Source organism: Hippichthys cyanospilos, chromosome 2 (genome assembly GCF_059441005.1).
Source record: "Hippichthys cyanospilos isolate Australia breed blue-spotted pipefish chromosome 2, RoL_Hcya_1.0, whole genome shotgun sequence".
NCBI classification, from domain to species: Eukaryota; Metazoa; Chordata; class Actinopteri; order Syngnathiformes; family Syngnathidae; genus Hippichthys; species Hippichthys cyanospilos.
In genome coordinates this window covers 28,452,388-28,473,139 of record NC_142370.1, presented here as the reverse complement: position 1 = coordinate 28,473,139, position 20,752 = coordinate 28,452,388, and the positions used below count along the sequence as shown (strand labels likewise).

Genomic DNA, 20,752 nt, shown 5'->3' with positions numbered 1-20,752 from the left:
ATATATATATATATATATATATATATATATATATATATATATATATATATATATATACATACAACATTTTTCTTTGTAAATTTTTTTTGCTCAAATTTTGCCAGTGCGGCTTATATAACTGTGCAGCTCATAGTCCAGAAAATATGGTGTGTGTGTGTTTGCATTGGTCTTCTGAAATATATATCATTGAATGAGAGGCGCACCTCACACTTGTCGCAAATCACAGGGGGAACTTATATTTCAGATTCCATTTTGTAACATTCACTTTTCATTTTCTATGCATCTTAAAATTGCCAAAAAAAATAAGCACTGTCCACAGAGGGGGCGATCCGTCTTCTTTTCTTTTGGACCAAAACAACCAGAATTCTCTTTTGTTCCTCAGGCATTTTTTATTCCCCAGCACCAACAATAGGAAGACGTGTAGGAGCAGGTAAGAATGAGGGGAGGGAATTGGATGATGAGCTGAAAACAAAAATTAGACAAACAGAAAAGAGAGGGAACTGATAGGAAGACAGGCAGGAGAGACATGCTCCTGAAAGGAAGGACTCAAAGGAAAAGGGTAAGAAGACATTGTTAGCAAGACTGTCAGGTGCTGTCAGGATGATGAATGGGAGGCCAACGTGGGCCGTGGGGGCTCTGATGGGAGTCACTAAGCTTTGCATCGCTCTCCTGAGTGTTTGTGGAATGTTATTAAAGGGGCTCAAATCAAGATCTTTGACACCAGTCGCCAAACTTTTTCCCAAAGTGTGGCCGACGGCCATGCCTCGCAAGTGGAACGCTGTGCTGCTGCGGCAGGTGCAGTGATTGGCCTCTCTGTCTAAATAAAACTTGATGATCTGTTGCATCACTTCCGTCAGAGAAACTGAGAACTCCTTTTGACGTTTTGCGATTTGTGACCAGTACAAACTATAATTTAGCGGGAATTCTACTTTTTCTTGGCTACTTTGTCTATTGTGCGCATTTGATGAATTTGACATTTCAAACTATAATTTAGCAGTAGTTCTACTTTTTCTTGGCTACTTTGTCTATTGTTTTGCGCATTTGATGAATTTGACATTTTGCAGATTGCTTAAAAGTGCCTGCGCGTCACTGCTGCACGGCCGATGGTTTGATTTGATTTGAAGTCATTTTGCTTGAGTTCATCAAAGGTCAAGAATAAAACTCACTCAACAAACTCAAACGTACACAAGTGTTGAGTCAGATTCCCTCCCCCCCTCCGAATGTATAGATTTTTGTGTCAGGCACGGCATCGGGGCAGTGGAGGGTAGCTTGGCTGTCCTGCGGCGGCAGCTGGAGGCCATTTCACGGTCTCTGGTCCTCATTTGTCATTGAGCGTCGTTAAATAAGGGTAGGCAAATACCCCCTGACATGAGATGGCGAGTCGATCGAAAGCAATTAGGCAGCTTTTGCTATGAAAATCTCCCAACGAAAGAAAACCTTGGGGTTTGAGTACTCACGCCGAGCATGTCTCTTGTGCTGAGGGGCGCTTCTTTGTGCAACAGGTCGTACTGACTGATCCTCCTGCTGTCCTTCTCCAGTTGAGAGAACATCCCATGTTGGTAGACATCCATTATTGACAGAGGATCTTCCACAATGCCGCTTCTCAGCGTCTTTTCGCATCGGTCGACTGCAGAAAGCGAGTTCAACCCGAGTCAAGTTCTGTGCATGTTTCTCCCAAGTCTAAGTTAAATGATGCATTGAAGAAAACTTGGAAGTGGGACATTGGGATTGAATGTCTTACATCGGCCAGATCAATTTGTTCAAACTTCACTAACAGGAACGCTGACTTACACAAGCGTTACAATTTTCTTTGTCGGAGGTCTGAAATTCTGGCTTCCCTGTTTTCCAAAATGAATCACAAATTCTGACAGTGTAGTGCCTGACCGGAGTTGCCCGTTTCGTTGAAAGTGATCATCGAGGTCCGCAGCGAACTCGAAGTGACTGCAGGCCGCTCAAGTTCGGTCTCAGTGTCGCTGCCGCTGCTGCCTCCCGAGTAGGTAGACAATCGCAAGGCTCTCTCCTAAATAGAAAAACAGAAAACGACAAACATCATGCGTGACGCACCATCTAACGTTACCACTAGTTCCCTTGATGAGTTACACGCCCATTTTATATTATTTCTCTCGCTCTGTCAGTTGAGGCAGATGGCTACCTTAAGTGGAGTCATGGTTCTGTGAGAGCTTTCTTCCTATTTTAAGGGAAGTTCCCCCTTTATCGTTGCGGCCATAGTGCTTCCTCAAGAGGGATTTCATTAGTGCAGTCCTGAACCTGCTACTTTCTGAAAAGTGCCTTCCAATAATTTTTTGTGCACTTCCAAACTTATTTAAATAGGCTGGTGCAAAATGCAAACACAGCAACAGACATTTTGTCCTGGCAAGTGTATTCCATGCATTCACACTACGTCATTCTAACTTACGGCTGAAACGTCATGCTCCTTTGCTCTCATCTTTCTTCCAGTTTCATCGTCTTGGTCTACAGCTGAGGCTGAACCGCTGCTCCGTGGGGTGAACAGACTCAACCTCTTGGCCCTGTTTGCACCTACAAGTCCAGAGAAACAAAGCAGCAAAATGATGAATAAGGTAAGATGGTGGGACAATGTTGGAGTGCTTTGGCTGTGTTGACGTCAAATAGGTTGCTGCATGAATCAGCTTCCAGATTGTACCCCGCACGGATTTCGCATTAGCGTGTCCTGATGACACGGTGTCGATGTGGCAGACCGTGAGAAGATGAGCTTGCCAGCCCATGAATTTGTGCCATATGCTCAGTGGCTAAACAAGCAGAATTTTGGGTCCCAGTCGTCGAGGCTTGGTGTGTAAACGGGTAGATAAGTATGTAAATGCTTTATTGATTACAAGGTCAAATTAAGGATCATGTTTCTCGCGAAAATGGTGACATTCAACTTTTCCATTCCAAGTGCCTCCTGAGTGAAATAATTACTGTACGCATATGCCTCAAAAGGATTAGAGATGCTCTTTTGTGCAAATAAGAGCGACACAAAAATCAACAAGAATAAATTGTATTTATTTATTTATTCATTGATTTTCTGGGTAAGCTTATGAAGCTTGACTTACCGGCTAGTTTGGGCAGTCGAGTCTTTGCGTCCGGGGTGAAACCACTGAAAGTAAGGGATGGGTCTGAGAAGGAGTGACCCAAGCTTCCAGGAGCATGCAGGCAGGTGTTGGGTGGGGAAGGCACTTTGACACTGGGTTGTGAGCATTCTGGTGAAGGAGAGGGAGTCTCAGCTTGGAGCTCAGGAGTCACCCCATCTGGGCTGGAGTCACATTTTGGATGGTGGCGCCCGTTGGCCCTTGTAACAGAGTCAGGGAGAGGGAAGGTGCCAATCCCACTGTCCAGTGTCCTCATCTGACAGCTGGAACCTAGAGTGAAAAGGAAATATGACAAGTAGGGGAAGCAAGGGTCAACACGCAGGAAAGGGAGTGAGGGCGTCACATGCAACGGAAGGGCTGGTGAGCGAACAGGGTGTCTGCGGTGGGTTCGGTCGTTGGTACAAAGGAGAGAGAAAAAACATTTGGATTATGTGAGAGGAATCGCATGGAATAAGCGCACACCGTGAAACCTCCTTTAATAATAATGGACACAGGCCAACTCCGGACAGCACGGACAACTGGAGCGATTGGTCAGGCCAGGCGGCATTCAGTAACACATGGATGTTGTTAAGTAGGTAGACAAGTCGTACATAGGATTTGCAGCCTCACTCTTTCACAGATTCTTTTTGAGCAAATTTTGGCCACCCTTCTACAAAGTTTGAATTCCTGAAAAATAATCGTATTAAGAGTAAGGTGAGGGGTTTTACGGTTTTAAAATGTATATAAGGGAACAAAATATAATGAATGAAAAAAATGTTACGGATTTATACAAAGTATGATAAATGGAAAAAAAATGGAAACACAATAAGAGAAAGACATGATACAAACAAATGAAAAAAAATGAAGACAAAAACATTCAACCTCTATTGAGTTCACATATTGCAGGTATTTTGTAAACGTAACACCAGCGATATGTAAATTAGAATACAACAGAATACCTTTATAGTCATAATACGCAAGTGAGAGAACACTACAGCCTCGTGAGAGAGTTAATTCAAAGTAAACATTTTAAAGGCTTATTCGCTGCGGCCACCATTTTCATAACAATATCTGATGGATGATTCATATTTTTATATTCCTATTGGCATTCTGGATGTTTTGGTTCCAAAAAGGGTGTAGCATCCCAAACAGACTTAGGCTCACAAACAAACAGCCACTGATTTTGAAAATAATGGTGGCTCGTTATCTCTACTACAGTTCATCTATAAATTCAAGTGAAACTAAATGGTCAGGTCAACCCTGAACCATTAAGCAAAAAGTCCGTGCCAAATCTTTTGTCCAAAGAGGCTCTTCAAGTCATTTGTTTAAAATCCGTGTCAAAACTCGAAAGAATTCAAGACGTTCACATTGCTCAAGTTGTTTTGTGTGCACATTATGCACTGGACATGAAAATCATTTGATTTCAACATGCGCCAATGAACAGCTTGTTGTTTGACGCAAATGAGAACATAGGTTGCACAGAATCAGAATGCAGAACAAATAACACAAGGGAAGGGGGTGCGCGTTTGGGGGATTGGGAGGGGCTCCTTGCATGTAGGAGAGAGAGAGCAGAGTGGAGGCAGCCATAGATTACTAAGTCGTATAATCGAATGCCAGGGCTGACAGTTCAAAATGCCCTCTATAAGCAAACTATAACAAGTTCCACCGTAATTCCAGCCTGAGGCAACAGCTACTGAACGTAATGTAGTTTTTCATGAGCTGCTATCACATCCAGGCCGCATGCTTGGAGGCGAGAAAGCTGCTGTGATGATACCTTCACTGTCTGATGGTTAGCCTCTATTTGTTTTGATGTATTTATTGTGTTAGTTCCCTGGACCATAAAAGCGTTCTTTATTGCTCAGGCACTATGAGTCAAAACATAGTGAAATCTTCCAAGTTTGTCATCGTATATAATTGCTTTTTTTTATGTCATTTATGTTAAAGAGAATATCATCTGTTCATCGATAAAATTGGAACAGGCTCTCCTGTTTGTCATATTAATTGCACTTTAGATTCTTAGCTCCAACTCTTTTCTAACTATTTCCTATTGACTCGCCACCTCAGTGAAGAATTACCTCTGCTGAGCATATATTTGATATTAATACATGGTTAAGAGCAGAATGAGGGTAAGGTGGGTTTTGATCTGGTGGGACAACCTCTTTACAACCTCTTCATCACTGCTAAACATTTGAAAGTGTTTCTTTTAGACTTTCCACAAAGAGCGGTAACAACACCGAGTGCTCTCGATCGCCTTGGTCTGTTCGTCCCAGACGCATGATTTTTGACAGAGATGCATACTTTCAAATCAAAGTGCGGCCTTCGGACGCAGTGTTTTTTGACATCAAAATATTCATCATTGTCCATCTACTTTTACTCAACAAAACTTGACGACTTACAAACATTTTTGACAACTCCGTCCGCCGTGTTTGTTTTGATCTCTCCGTCAATGAATGTCAATCGGGAAAAACAGAACACATCTTTGTTTACAAGAATGATGGTCATGCCGTGAGCCTCATGCTGTAAAGTAATGATAAAAGAGATGTCAAGTGGATCGCAACCATGCTTCTGGGAGTAACTTCAAAAAAAATTGTCCCAATGTCATTCATTTCATACGTTACTTGATATCCTTAATTTTATTTTGAAGCATTGTCTGATGATAATGAATTTTTTTTTAATAAATGTCAAACTTGACATGTATGATTACTATAAATGTTGATATTTTATGATTAATAGTGATGTTTTACTTATTTTATTTTGGACAGAATGAAAAAAGAATAATACTTTTGAATTTGGTGTTTTATAGTACAGTGAACTCCCGGGTTACGTCCCTGGCTTACGTTTTTTTCACGTTACGATCTGGAATACTGAGTTTTTGAGTCCCCTCTTTAAGGCATTTAGCCCGCTTTATGATTAACATCAACAACTGTCATGACCTGTTGGGTTGGTTGTGTTTACTGTTTAACCTCCCTCTTGAGGCGTTTTTAGGTAATTGCTCTTATTTTCTATTGGCGTCAAACTGCCTCCGCTGCTACGAGTCACTACAATGCTGGTCTGCTATTGGTCGGCGTCTCGACTCCCTAAGATACTAGTCTTCTATTGGTCGGTGTCCAGGAAACACTAAGATGCTGGTCTGCTATTGGTCAGCCTCACTCGTTTCAAAATGGTGGAATGGTTAAGCTTTGTTCTATTGTGAGTGCTTACTAAACCGTATTCAAACTTGAATTAATTAGCCATGAGTCCCATGATCTCTTGTGATGTTAAAGAGAGAAGTAAGAAGATGATTTATATGGAAATAATGAAGCTAGAGATAATCAACAAATGAGAAGAAAGCTAAGATAGCCAGGCCTAGACTACCGTTACTAGGGAATACGGCCATATCAAGCGTCACTCAAAGGTAAATAAATCATTTATATGTTTTATTTATGATTTTATTTAATTGTATACAGGTGTATTATATATAAGTAGCACTTACTTTACTATTTTTATACCAACTCTTAATATGTATATACAATTTTGATGTTTTTACCTGGAGTTTTATACGCGTTAGCTATTTTACATAGGTTTGCATCGGCCGTATGGAACGGATTCATCTCGTAAACGGGCCCACGGTATACACATATATATATATATATATATATATATATATATATATATATATATATATATATATATATATATATATATATATATATATATATATATATATGTACACAGTGGGCCCATGTTTTTATTGGTTCCAGCCCACTCATTTTCCTCAATGAGGCCTGAAAGCTCAAATGAGTTTAGCACTCCTGCCTTGGATGGTGCAGTGGTTCTCAAAAGGTCTACCTTCAGAAAGAAAAACATTCTTCCCTATCATCAAATGTGGGCCAAATTTTCAAACCATTCAAATTCATATAACAGAAAAATTGCACAATGTGCTTATTTGTCTTTACAAAGATTCTGGGATCTGTGTTATTTTTTTCCACTGCCCCCCCCCCAAAAAAAGCCTTTAAAATAGTGCTAAATTTAGGCCTGAATCAAAGTAAATAGCATTTTTGTTTTTGAGTATTAATGACAAGTCAAATAATACACACTCATGAGACAGAAAGTAGAGACGAAAACAAAATGCTTCAGAAGCTTGAGAAGAGGAACAAAACATGTTGAAACTAATTAAAAAAACAAGCAAAGTAAAAAGTGGACTTTTCTCTTTTCTACCAAAATGGACTGTATTAGTGAGTGCAATATGGAGAAGATGATGATGAATGCTACTTGTAAGTTCATTCTATTTGAATGAAATTTACTGTGACATTTGTTATTATCTGTTTTGGTTTTTGCTTACATCATGTAAAAGCAGTTTGAACCTTAGACTTACTTTGCCCTTTTTACTGCACAATTTTTGGGACTCTAAACATTTCTGTTGGGACCCATAGTTTTCTAGTATTGCGAGTCCTGGGGACTCAACAGTTTTCACATTACGATCTGGAATATGGACTCAACAGTTTTCAGAGGTAAAATGAGCATTGAACACAGCAGTCACTCTGTCATCATGACCTTTAAAACTGGGTGCCAGTCACAAACACGTTGTAAATCCCATCTGTTGAGCAAGACATCGATCACACTGCAGTAATAACTATCATCTAGTTAACAGGCGCAGTTTTTATCCCACTTCATTGGCTAAGGCATTGCTTGTCTTAATGTCCATCTGAAACTCACTCTCGGCAGAAACATGAACACTTACCCAGCATGTGGTCTTGACCATCTTTGTTGTCCACCCTCAAATTGAGCTTCTGACTCATTAGGAGGGTCTGTGAAGTAAACATTACAAAATGACTTCAGTACGCCATTACTAGATGCTACTTTCATCGTCATCAGTGCCAAGTGGCTCTATTAGTGTAGTCAATTTATAATGTAGTTAATATATCTCGAATTGGGCAATTCAAGTGTGGGGTGAAAAAAGTCACAGAGGTCATAAAGAGTCTCTCTATTGCGCTTGTTTTGTGAGTAGAAGATGGATGGAAGGCTGGAGGAATGGTATCAAATGGCCCTTTGTCAAATTGAGTGCTTCTGATAAGGAGCCTCCTCTGCGCTATCAAAACCCCACATCAGGATTAAATTTCCTATGTTATTCTGCAGGGCTCTCTTTTGGACTGCACTTAGTCCTCTCCATAAATGTCCTTTTTTTATTGCTTTCAAAGCCCTTAATAAAAGCTCCCCATCGATGTTTAATCTTTTAACTCACCCATAATAAAAACTAACATGAACCAAATTCCCCATTATCATTCACAAAATGAAGGCAGAAAACAAAGCTTTATTTAAGGTTCATGTGTGTTGTGACATCTGAATCTGTATGAGGCGAGGACCAATAAAAAGGAGTACTCATCCAAAAATGTCCACTTACTGCCGCGTCGGGACAGATCTTCATGTCGGCCTTCATCTCAGAATGTTTCTTGGGTATGGAGATCCCTGTCGGTGACGCAGTTACAAAGTTGTCTTTTCCCGCAGATCTGTGAAGAAACAACATTTGATCTCTATTTTTGAACGCCTTAAGCCTGATTGAAAGATTGCCTCTGTGAAGACAAGCGTCCAATAAACATGCATTTCAGAGGGCGTGAAAAATGTATTGAAGCGTCGCGGTGTGCCTGTGCAACAATTGCCACTGTACAAAGAGCTGTTTGAAATGATCTTTTTTCTTTTCTTCTCTTTTCACACATTCTCAGGATTAGAATCCTATGTTTACATGAGTGCAGCCTATTTGAAGGATTCAGCCCACTCGTTTGAGAAACAACTCAAGATAGCTGCAGTGACAGGAAGTAATCAGTAATCAATCAAGGCTAATTTACTCATGAAAGTCCTAGACTTACACACCTGCCAAGAAGTTCCTTTACAAACTGGTCCTTGCCGATGAACGCTGTGGTGCACTGGATCTGACTGGCGATCTGGCCCATTTGATTGTTGCAGTGGTCCATGATGGAGCTCAGCTTGTTGCTCATCTCGGATTGATTCTGCGCCTCCAGACTGTCATTTTTCTTCTTCTCCTTCTTCTTGTCCAACTTTATCTGTTTGCCTCCAAGCACTGATCCAATCTTCACCTCTTTTTTCTCCTCTTTTGCTTTGGGTAAATCTGCTCTGTTTCCAGACAGTGCTGGAAGTTTACTTTTCCGGAAGCCAAACCAATTTGCCAGCGAGGGACCGGTCTTTTGTTTGGCCTCACTAGCAGCGACCTTCTCTTGTTCTTGACATTTTTGCAGATTTTTTTCGATTCCCATCATGACCTTCTCTTCAATAGTGCAGGCTGGTGGACTTTTTTTGTCATCTGGGGGTTTGTTTGGTGATTTTGCTTGTATTTTTAATCCTGAACTCAATTCTTCCTCATTAGGAGTGGTCACCGTGCTTCCTGTTTCTTGTACGTTTTCATAATTACAAGGATAGGAAGCTGGAGGTTGAAGGTGTGCATTGACTTTTCCAGGCCTACAGCTATTATTTATTTTATTTTTTTCAGAGAAAGAGGGTGACATGACTGTGTGACCCTTCACTGTGCCTTGAGATTCCTCACCTTTGGAGATTGATGTCGAGATTCTCTCAGGTGACACATTTTGAGCGGTGGCTCTTGTCCTCGGAAAATAGATTGGGCTCTCTGTCAATCCAGTGTTGGGTGCCTCCAAGGAACTCTGTCGAGACAGAGAGTTACCTCTTTCTGTTGAGTTGGTGATGATCTGAGTTCGGAGTTTTCCTGGCCCCTCCAGAACATTGATGTTTGGTTTCTCAATGTAGTTGGTACTGAAGCTCTGGCTTCGGGCTTTGGCTCCGTTCATTCCCAAGGCGGGCTTCAGATGGGATTTGGCGGTAATGGATATGGATCGAGAGAAAAGTTGACTGCTCCGTTTTCTTTTGTCACAGACGTCTCCCTTTTCTGGTGTTGAAGCAGGATTTACCACCTCCTCCGGTAACATAGTGTGAACCTCACCTTTCACCTCTGTAACAGGCATCTTGAGTGGAGAATCAATACTGTTCACAGGGTGCGAGCTGTCACCATGGCTAGAGAGGTTTGAAGTCACGGTCTCCTTGGAAACTAAGTTGATATGATCCTTCTCTTGCTTGTCTGGCAAAGAGGTGTTGTTTTTATGGCTCGGGGGGGATTTTAAAAATGCTTTGAACCCCACAGAGATGCCAGTCTTATGCTTCTTTTCTGATAAGTTAGGTGAAGTCACAAATGAGCTTGGTGGGCTGACAACGTTTTTTAAATTCTGTCGCTCTTTTTTCACTATCGGGGCTGCCTGAAGGGAAACTGCTAAATTAACCGAGGGCTTCTGCACAGACAGGTGATGGTCATACTCATGGATGGACTCTCCCTTACATGCAAAAGAGCTGAGAAGAGAGGACCCTCTGACGGCACTGTAGGGAGGAGGGACATTCTTTGAGCTTTTAGGTGCACTTTCAGTATTCAAGTCAAAGCCTGAGTATGTGGGAGCGAGGTAGTCTTTTGCTGTGATTTGCTTGTGAGTGCCTGTAACAGGTGTGACATTGGACGTTTGAAAGTCCTGACTAGGTTTGTCAACCAGTTTCTGAGGTGCAAGTGCGGTCCCATAGCCGGCATCCATGTCTATATCTTTATCTTTAATGGGTAGTGTAGCTTGCATATTGGGTTGGAGAGAGGTGTGGTAACTTGGGGGAGGGCCCCTCACAGTGGTTGATGTGGATGGGTGAGCTACCCCTATTTTAAGTGCTTGAGGTGACACCTCATAATTTGGTTTGATCAGTAAGGAGGTGGTGCGACCAGGGGGAGGGGGTGGTGAAGGTGACCTGAGTTTGTCGATCATGCTCTCACAGTGTTTGTCTCTAGTTGGTTGCTCACAACTGTCAGCATATTCTCCGTCTCTTCTTGAGAGTCGAGGGGAACTAGGGGAAGAGCCCTTACTCCATTCAGACCTATTGGCAAGTTTGGAGTTCACCGCCTTTGGGCTCTGGGAGCTCTTGATGAACCTGGACATTTTAGTTGTTGGAGGTGGTGGTGTTTTCTCCTGGCTAGGAGTTCCTGAGTTGTCACTGTTTGGCTCAGTGGTCAAGCCCTTTGACAATCTGACTGGAGAGCCAGAAGGTTTATTACAACCTCTTAGTTTTGAGGCAGCTGACATGGGACTGGCAGAATTATTCAGAGGTGGGATTGAATGTCCTTTATTAGCTCGGCTTCCAGGTGGTTTGATTAATTTTCTCTGTGGCATTAACTGCATCGAAAACCGATCAGCATTTCCCCCCCTGATATTGTTTGTTTTGCTGGTCCTGAACTGATAATCCGATGGCTTCTCTGGAGAATCAAGGACTATGTAGTTTTCTGTATGAGTTGATTTCTGCCTTGCTGGCCTCTCTTGAGGGTCTAAGTCATTGTTTTCATCTACTACTTTGCAAACAGGAATGCCAGTTATGGCTCCAGCATTTTTGGTAAGCTTCTGAGAACTTAGGTCGATCGGCTTCCCTTGAGCATCAAATACTGCCACAAAGCTCTCCTCGGACAGATGATCATTTGCCCCAATAGTTGCCCTGACAGGTTCTGGTTTACCATCCGCAGATCGGGTTCGTACTTGCTCCCTTTGCGAGCGCTGTGTCACGAGCGGCTTAGAAGCATCCCGTGACATCCTCTCTACTTGCTCTTCTTGTTGGGTCAAGGGCACCTGCAAATCTTGAGACTCACATTTGAGTTCTTCTAAATCATTTACACCTGAGAAGCCATTGGGTCCTCGCGGTTCTGAGGGGGTAACATGCAACATTGTTACTCTAGTGAAAGCTGATGCCCGCCCACTTTCAGTGAGACAACTGCTTGTGAGTTTCTCAGGACGCTCCTTTGAGTCAAATGGAACAGGCTTTGTCACCACACGGCCCCAGCTATTGTCACCCACACTTCCACCGTCTTGTATCCCCTCCCAACTACACAGAGTGTCAGAGATGCTGTGAGAGAGCCTCTTGCAGTAGAACCAGCTGTCCTTGTTGGGGATATCAGCTGAATGGCCAGATTGTACAAGCTCATCATCCGCGTCATCAGAATCATATGAAACCTTTTTTTTTATAAGAACCGACGGTCTTCCAACATGGGTTGGCTTGGAAACGCCTTTACTGCTACTCTTGATACCAAGTGAGTAAATGCCTTCATTGGAGTTCATACAGTCTTTGTAGCCTGACTTGGAGACCCTGGATGAAGATGAGGACCTGTGTTTCCTCCTCTGCAATTTTCTCAGCCCCTCTAATATGTTGGTCTCCTTGCGCCTGGTGGGCATCTGTTCCTCCAGTGGGGCGCTGATGTTACTTGGAGCAGACGAACCCAAACTTAGCCTCTTATCCCAGGTGAGAGATGAATTCTGAGAGAGGGTCGAATGGAAAAAGATTAAAATCCACCTTACCATGACTCTGGAAGAAGGAGAAAAGAGAAATGAAGTGACAGATTCTTACCACTTTTCCACTGGAGCGGCCATCATTCCAGGTGTAGGAACCGCTAGAAAGTTCACTGCATGCGCTTGACAGAGACAGTTCACTGCTGCTACAGCTGCTGCGTGGGTACACTGGCCCAGGGACTGTCAGACTCAGCTGGCTCAGACACTTGGTGATGGGCAAACCTGACTTTCCACTGAACGGGATCTCCTGTAAGATATTCAAACAAGGATGTAACACTGTGGAAGTTTGAAACCTGAACAGCTCTGCTGGACAAAATATTGCTGTTGCTATAAAACCTATGAACATAGGCTTCATCATACCCAAATGTAATGAAAGTAACGCAAATCTTCACTTTTGGATAAAACAAGGAAAATTACCTTTGGGCATGTTTATTTCAAAACCGTATCTTTTTCTCACCTTAATGCATAATACATAAGGTAGCCAATGCAGAACATTGTCCCATAAAGTCGTTTTAAAACGACAACCATCTCAATCGATGGCTTTCTGGTAACATGACAGGGATTTATTCTTCTTGCTGTTAAGTGATACCACCAGCCATTTCTGCTAAGAGTTGGTAGGGGTCAGGCCTTGCGATGGTAAGGGCTGTATTTTAATATCATGTAATGATTTCTCCTGTAGCCTGAGGCCACAGTTACAACAACAGTACTTAAAAAAAAAAAGAAAAAGCTGCCTCCCATTAAGCTTACAGTCGAAGGAGAATCTGTGTTCCTGGTCAGTAAGAAAGCCTTGCTTCTCTCTGGCTCCTGAAGCAGGTCAGCCGCAGACAGATCCATGATCCGTGACTGGAGCTTCTGAAATGCAAACGTTGCAAACAATTGACATCTGGGATGCTAAAGACTTGAAAACGAAACTTGTTCTGAAATTGTGCTGCACACGGCACAAAATGCGTGTTTAAAATGACTGAGGTAATAGTCTACATGCAGTACGTTGATATTATTCCTTAAAATAGGTCCATCAGAGCCTCTCTAATAATTCCACGCACAGGCTGGATTCCAATTCACAGACATTTACATCATCACTTGGAATAAAACATAACTGAACAAGAAATAATTGCATCAGGGAATAAGGGGCCCCTTTTAATATTTCCTCCCAATTCATTTGCTTGAGTGGGAAGAAGACAAAACCAAATAGAGCTCCATGCATTAATCTTACCGTTTAATTAGTCTGGATTTCCTGTGTGCAAATTAACTTAATTTGAATTTCCTGCAAGCGAGTGCAGAACAGTATGTTTGTAAATGTATACCAAATAAACGAATGGAGGGCTACACAAACAGCTACAAGATGATTCTGAAGCAAAAAATCTAAAACAACAACAACAACAACAACAAAACAACAACATATGAAGTGCTGTGAAAAATTGTCCCCTTCCTGATTTCTGTGCTTTTGCATATTTAATCATTCACAAAAGTTTCGCTTCATCAAATATAATTCAATATCACAATGAGACAACCGACAGATGTATAACATATATGATACAGGTTCTAAATGATGATTTACCAAGGGGAGGTGGGGGGGATACAAACCTATCTGACCCTATGTGATTCTGATTCTGTTAGACAAAGTGAAGAACGCGACAAAAACCCAAGAACAAACAAAATCTCGTGAGACATCTTGTCTCGTTGGATTTGTGTCACTTCTCATCCCGCTTGAACTTTGAAAGTAATTTTATGGCTTGATGGTATACATTTGGCATCTTTTATTCAAAATAAAAAATAAAACCTTAGAAAGGTTTAATATCAATGTCAAAATGAAGCCGCTTTCCCGTGTGTCACAGGGTTCCTGATCTTATCGTAAGGTGTAGAATTTCACCTCCTCAGCATCCTCATCAAGCATTCAGTCGATAGTGTCGCCGGGTCAAGGAGGGGTGGGGGCATGCATTTGGCCAAAAACTCGAATGGATGGCACGTCCACATGGATTTGCAGGGCCAGAATCAACGTTGAATATACTACTGCAAAACGTTTGCAAGTCTGTGGCTTTTAAAATGTATGTAAACACTGTAAATACAATGCTAAGGACAACATGTTGATGTGTGATTCATTCTCACTTGTTCTTGTCAGTGTTTCTAAGATCAAGGCAATAAGCATTGCAAAGCAAGAAAAACACCCACTCTACACTTGATTCTCATCTGCATGACCCAAATGCCTCCTTCTTCGCTCTGCATAGCCAGATAAATATTGTTAGAAATACCCATGACAATGAAGCACATACACTTATGCGGTCGTACGGGGCTTTTTTTTTTTTTTGCGATAAGAGCAAAGCCAGATGAATAACAATATATTATATAACAATATTATACATCTTCTTAAAGGGTTGTGCTCAGTCTTGGTGAGATTAGCAAGCAGGGGGTGCTGCAAATGCAATAGCAGCAAGGAGGTCACGCTCTGTCCTTGAGGCCCTGAAGTACTGCAGCGTTTGTCCTAAGTAAATGGGACACTTAATTGCCAATTGCTTGCCGTATTTGATAAGCGGCATAGGCTGGTTAGGGGTGGCTGCACACTCATACTCCATCATTTCAAACTGAGCGCAACCATTTTATGTTCTACGTTTTTCCAAAGCCCTGGCCAGATGTTTGTGACTATGTGGCAAAAATATGCAGCTGAAACCGTAGATGGTGAAGGTGTGTGGATGGCGAAAGCACCATCAAATACATTAAGGCGTTTTATCAGAGAAGCTCGAGATGCCCATGAGGAACGAAGGAACATTTTAATTACTGATAAGGAGAGCTTTAGACTTGGACTGCAAATAAGACACAATTAAATCGTGGGGCACTTGAAGCTGAAAAAGTAAGAAAAAAAAAGCTATTTATTTTTTTAATCAAAATTACAACAATAAGGTGCTGCCACAATACTGATTATGAACTTCATCTTAATTATATTACTACACGTTAAAGTTGTAACTTATAGGAAGGAGTTATTTGACTTAACAGCTTGTATCATCTAATGAAGAAGATAATTATACAAAGACGATAAGAACTCAATTAAATGCCACTATATTTATACAGTCTAGCACTTTACAACAGAAGTTGTCTCAGGGTGCTTAACATATGCAGCATGTCGACAACCACATAGTCATAATTGATGTTCTGAATATCCAGAGTAATGATATTATCGGTCGGCAAGGTGGAAGATTGCTCAGCGTGTCTGCCTCACGGTTCTGAGTGCTGAGTTCAATTCCAGCTAGTGCTGGCCTCCATGTTGAGTTGGCATGTTCTCTCTATGCTTGCAGGGTTAGGGTTCTCCTCCCACATTCCAAAAACATGCTTGGTCGGTGCATTGGAGGGTCCCTATTGGACGCTCCAAATTGCCCTTCGGTGTGACTGTTAGTGTGTGTGGTTGTTTGTGTCTGCAATTGGCTGGCAACCAATCCAGTGCCCCCCCGCCTACTGCCCCAAGATAGCTGAGATAGGCACTAGCAAGCCAGTGACCCTAGTGAGGATAAGCGTCTAAATAAAATGGATGGATGGATGGATGATATTATTGCATGCGATTCCTAATCGTATGCAGTCAATTGCTGATGCTAAGAAAAAAAAGAAATGAGGACATAAATCCATGATTTCTCAACTGCTTTGTAGCCCTACATCTTCATCTTCCTATGTGAGAAAAATCACTTCAGCGGTAAGCTCGACTGCAGGTCACCTCAGTGACATCATTACAGTACTTGAAGCCTTTGACACATTTCAGATTGACAACACACCCACTACAATTTTGTTTCACTAAACTGTCTCCTCCTCTCTCCCTATGGCAGTGGGGCTCACTGATAGCTTCATTTTGAACTCGCCGCTCTTCCCTTCTTATCTCCCCTGGCTCTTCCTTTATGCCTGTCCACCCGCTCTGTTCTATTTCGCTCATTTTTTTCAGCCCTGACAGTCCTGTCTCTCCTTTTTTTTTTTTTTTTTTTGCTGCCTGTTGTTTTCATATTGACAGCGTGGAGCCCTGTGGCCCCTGTGCTGACCTTCTGCACATGCAATATTATACCGTCACTAAAAACAGATGGGTGGGTCTGTCTCATTTCTTTTCTTTCTGCCTGATGCTTTGCAGTTAAGTGCTTGTGTTCAGGTGAACCTGCAATGATCTGAGGCAATTTCCACCCAATCTAACCCAGCATCCCTTTAGAAGCCAGTGCAAAGTGCAAAGTCATTTACTTCACAGCCTCACTGAGAAACTTGGAATATAAAGATAATCACAAAGAACCGATCACCACTTTGCTGCCTATTTCTTTTTTTAATCAAACGCTCTTCATTATCAGCTCAGACCAAACACCTTTTTAAAGAACAAATAAATTGGAAAATAAAAAGACATTTACTTCAGAAAAAATTCTATGATGTTTGGGTCACGTCGCCTACCTGGAGGAGTAGCTCCGAGGTGGGCTTGATACGCTGCTGGAACAGAACCCCCAGCGCCCGATTCTGCTGTTCCAGATCAAAAACTCGAGTGCGCAGTTTTAGACATTCCTCTCTTAGGTCCTGGTGGCGACACAGAGCCAGAAGATTAAACAATATGCATGTAAACAATATTCATGGTGGAGAAATAGGAGACAAACCTTCTGAGTGACAAGTGCCTGCACAACTTGATTGGCGACCTAGGAAGGGACATCGAAAGACGAGCGCAAGGTCAATCGTAATGGCAAAACATGGAAAATGGACTTGTGCAAATGTTTCTCCAAGTCTTTTGTGAAATACGTACAGTAGGCGTGAGAGTGTTTCTGTGTGACCCATTGTGAATTTTGCTTGACTGTCATACAACGTGTGGCTAACTGACATATTATAAAATGATAGCACAGATTAGGCTTAGCTAACTGTGATTGCGTTTGGCGATGTGGATGTTTGTACTGCATGCGTCCAATGAATTGATCCACACAACATGTGTGATGAATATTTGCCTCCATGAGTGAGAATGCAAATGATGCTTTTCCTTCATCATTATGGGGGCTTGCCCTACTTCAGATTCCGTGCTGCTTGAGACAAGTACCGCCTGCCTTGTTGCAACACCTTAGGTACGGCTTCAGTGATTACAGCTTTACTCTCTTGGTTCAGCAATCAAATTGCATAAGAAAATGAGGGCCGAATTCACTAAAGGATCGCGAGGCCTTGCATGGCTCTATCCAGAAAAATCGGTGCAAACAAAGTGGTGGATTTACAAACTGTCATGCACCGTGATTGGGTAGCAGAAAGTTCAGGGTGTCCCCCGCCTACTGCTCGAAGATGGGTGGGATGGACTTGGACTTGGACTTTCACTTATATAGCGCTTTTCTACCTTAGGTACTCAAAGCGCTTCACACTAACTAGTCATTTACCTACTGATGACGCAGCATCAGGAGCAACTGGGGGTTCAGTGTCTTGCTCAAGGACACTTAGACATGGTCTTGATGGTCAGGGGATCGAACCCACGGCCTTTCGGCTGGGAGACGACCACTCTACCACTAAGCCATGCCGCCCCCGATCAGCAGCAGCAAGCCAGTGACCCTAAGAGGGTAAGCGGGTAAAGAAATTGGATAGACGAATGGAACTACAACGCCAAGCAGAATGTGTCTCGGTGTCTGGCCGCACACTATTTACATGTATCTGAATGAGGTAATGTACATATATTTGGTGGAGAACTCACCTCTAAGCCAATGTGGCCGATCGATAGACAACATCTATTTCAGTCGCACCAGTGATAAAACTCATTTACAATTTTGAAGGAGCAAATATTTATAGAAAAGTGGTGCACAATTTTGCTCCGCATCGATATACTGTATGAGGGAATGCTCCAAAAATTGGCAGGTACCACATTGGTGACCCCTGGTATACAGTAGTAACAAATATAATACTGTGCAATAAACTTAACGTCACATTTTGAGCCGACATTTATATGGCCAAAAAAGACAACTTCCCATTGGCAAATTCGTTGATTTTGTGTTTTAACACCTAATGGTGGGAACAAGGATGACCCCACAATACAAACTTCCAATTAAAAAAAAAACAAAAGGGTTGTTTTTTCCAGATAAGAGGTTTTCCATCCTGGCGATCGATTTATGTTAACAAATTTTACAAATTAATGCCTAACAATACAACACATACATTTATTACAAGCGAAATCAAATGTTCCGGTTGATCAATTAATTGGGAAAAGAATTCTTGTTAATGCTATTTTTTTCAGTCAGTTTTACTAGGGCTTCATGCCCTTATTAGAGTTTTATCCGGTGTTTGAGGGAATATGAATTGCAATTGTTTTATCAGTCTCAAGATGAACTTCGTACCAGTGGGACAGACTGCACCGTCAGACCCAAGCAGAGGTGTGCGCAGCCTAAGTGCTGTTGTGCCCGGCCGGCGTCTTTACTCCGACCACAGTGTCAATATGGAAGCGGCTCACATTACTGCTTATCGATCCCTCATTAAGTCCACATTGGCTCTGGAGTATTCTTGTTTATTGAATGAGGAAAGGTGAGAGTAAAAATGGTGAGATGAGCCTCCACATCTGATTGCGCTCGTCTCGTTTGAGTACCTAATGTGTTTGCCCACATCTCAACAAGCCCATGTAAACAATAATCTTCTTTAATCACCCACTTTCAAATCCAATCTCATCCACCCTCCAGCAGATGCTGATGCTGCCTCCTTGCGTCCCCTATCCTTTTTCGGACCGTGCACTCCCACTCACAGTGATTCAGCAAGCGGCTACACTGATATTTCCCTCCCATGTGATTCACTGACCAACTCTCAGCTCAAAAACAACCACGAGGCAAAGATAATTGCGCTGTATGAAAGCCAAATAACAGTTTTACAGACGTGCTATCGAGCACGGACAGCATGCGAGTTGACCTGAGGTTAATGGTGCCCAGTAGAATAGCGGGGTTCGAACTACACTTCAGGGGCCACTTGCGGTCATTTGTCCATTTTTTAATGGCTTGCGGCAAATACTAAAATTGACGTTTGACACGGTCCACAGTGCTATTTTAAAGAACAGCGAGTGTTTGTGTGAGTGGGCGGGTGGCAGTTTGTGGAGAGAGGGCGGCAGGCACCGTGACAGGTGTGGGTGTCAAAAAAGTCAGAGGTATGATCCACATGCCCCGTTGGTGCGACACCTCTAACAAGATCTACGCCTGCTACTCCTACATTGATTTACTCTATAGTACAGCTTTTCCTGGATATTTCCAATGGGGAACAAAGATAATTCAATTTCAGAGGAAGAACTGATTTGTGCCAATTTCTGCGGTGTGTCAAGGTCTGATTGGTGAGCAATGTGGCAATGGAATTCAGCTGCTGCTCAGTGAAGGAGTGGCTCATTCTAGTAGGTTGCAGGGCCAGGGGCAACCAAAAACATCCCTACACAAATGATTGTTGCCTAACAGAAAGCTGTGATGCAGCAGTTGATCAAAATATGATGGATGTTAATGTGTTGAATGAACTCAAAGTGGGCTTGCATTATTATTATTTTTTTTTTGATTTGTTGCCCTTGGATGAAAACGTCATGGACACCAGAGTGTTCAAAATATGATGTGCCACTCACCTCATCCAGACAGCGTTCGTACTGCTCCCTCTGGCTTTCGTTCTCCATTGCCAAGACGGAGTTCCTCTCCTGGAAAAAGCGCATGCTTTGTTCAGTCAGCGCTGTCATTGCCAACATTGTCGAGATGATGCAACAAAAACGACAGCGAAGGAGGCGTGTACAACAATCATGCTTGGCTTTACAAAGGTCAACAAAGCATCAGCACAGCCAATAAAACCCTCCAAGGTACTACAGAAGAAAAGGTCAACGGGATGCAAGTCATGATACTGAACTTTGGGGTTCGGATCTAATAAGAATATCTCGTTCACTTGCGGAGGGACCAGTCGCAGCGCTATTGATCTCTAGGGGTTTCCAATTTGTCAGAGGCCGGCAATGTATTAGGAGCTGTCAGCCAGCCAGCCGCCGCTCACCCTCTGCCCTTTCGGAGGAACTCGCCATTCCTCCTAGGCACACGAGAGACGTAATTACAGCCTCCAACATTCTGGGGGAAGAAGGTAAATTAAATCCCCAAAGCTTCAAGAGATGGATGCAAATGTAATGAGGAACAAGTTATTCTCTCAAGGAATGCTTCAACCCCCACTTCGTCAAGCAGGTGTTTGAGGCAAGCTGGTACATGGCGATAACTGCTGAACCATGGTAAATGTCCTAGGTTAATCTTTCAGCACAATCACTCACTTTAAAGAACATGTATCACCTAAATGGATTATCAAATCCCAAATATAGAATAAACAATACCATATATAAACAGCTGTTTACTA

The 20,752-nt window shown here is 42.4% G+C and overlaps 1 protein-coding gene and 1 long non-coding RNA gene across 4 annotated transcripts in view; one reads left to right on the top strand and one right to left on the bottom strand.

Moving 5' to 3' along the window:
* LOC148428133 (nck-associated protein 5-like) overlaps nt 1-20,752 on the bottom strand; it is a 79,025-nt gene that overhangs the window by 1,892 nt on the left and 56,381 nt on the right. For 2 of the 3 annotated variants that reach the window (XM_088408296.1, XM_088408297.1), the window contains 12 exons: nt 19,995-20,063; nt 17,050-17,088; nt 16,853-16,972; nt 13,196-13,300; nt 12,507-12,695; nt 8,934-12,415; nt 8,467-8,572; nt 7,807-7,873; nt 3,072-3,377; nt 2,417-2,538; nt 1,885-2,020; nt 1,458-1,627 (listed from right to left, as the gene is read on the bottom strand). In XM_088408296.1, coding sequence (XP_088264422.1) covers nt 1,458-1,627; nt 1,885-2,020; nt 2,417-2,538; nt 3,072-3,377; nt 7,807-7,873; nt 8,467-8,572; nt 8,934-12,415; nt 12,507-12,695; nt 13,196-13,300; nt 16,853-16,972; nt 17,050-17,088; nt 19,995-20,063 — 4,911 coding nt within the window. Of the gene's footprint in view, nt 1-1,457; nt 1,628-1,884; nt 2,021-2,416; nt 2,539-3,071; nt 3,485-7,806; nt 7,874-8,466; nt 8,573-8,933; nt 12,416-12,506; nt 12,696-13,195; nt 13,301-16,852; nt 16,973-17,049; nt 17,089-19,994; nt 20,064-20,752 lie in introns of those variants that run through there. The other variant, XM_088408298.1, reaches the window with a different exon arrangement.
* LOC148428134 (uncharacterized) overlaps nt 1-20,752 on the top strand; it is a 31,397-nt gene that overhangs the window by 3,798 nt on the left and 6,847 nt on the right. Inside the window, exon 2 of the long non-coding RNA XR_015864843.1 lies at nt 2,458-2,579. This is a non-coding gene — a long non-coding RNA (uncharacterized LOC148428134). The remainder of the gene's footprint in view (nt 1-2,457; nt 2,580-20,752) is intronic.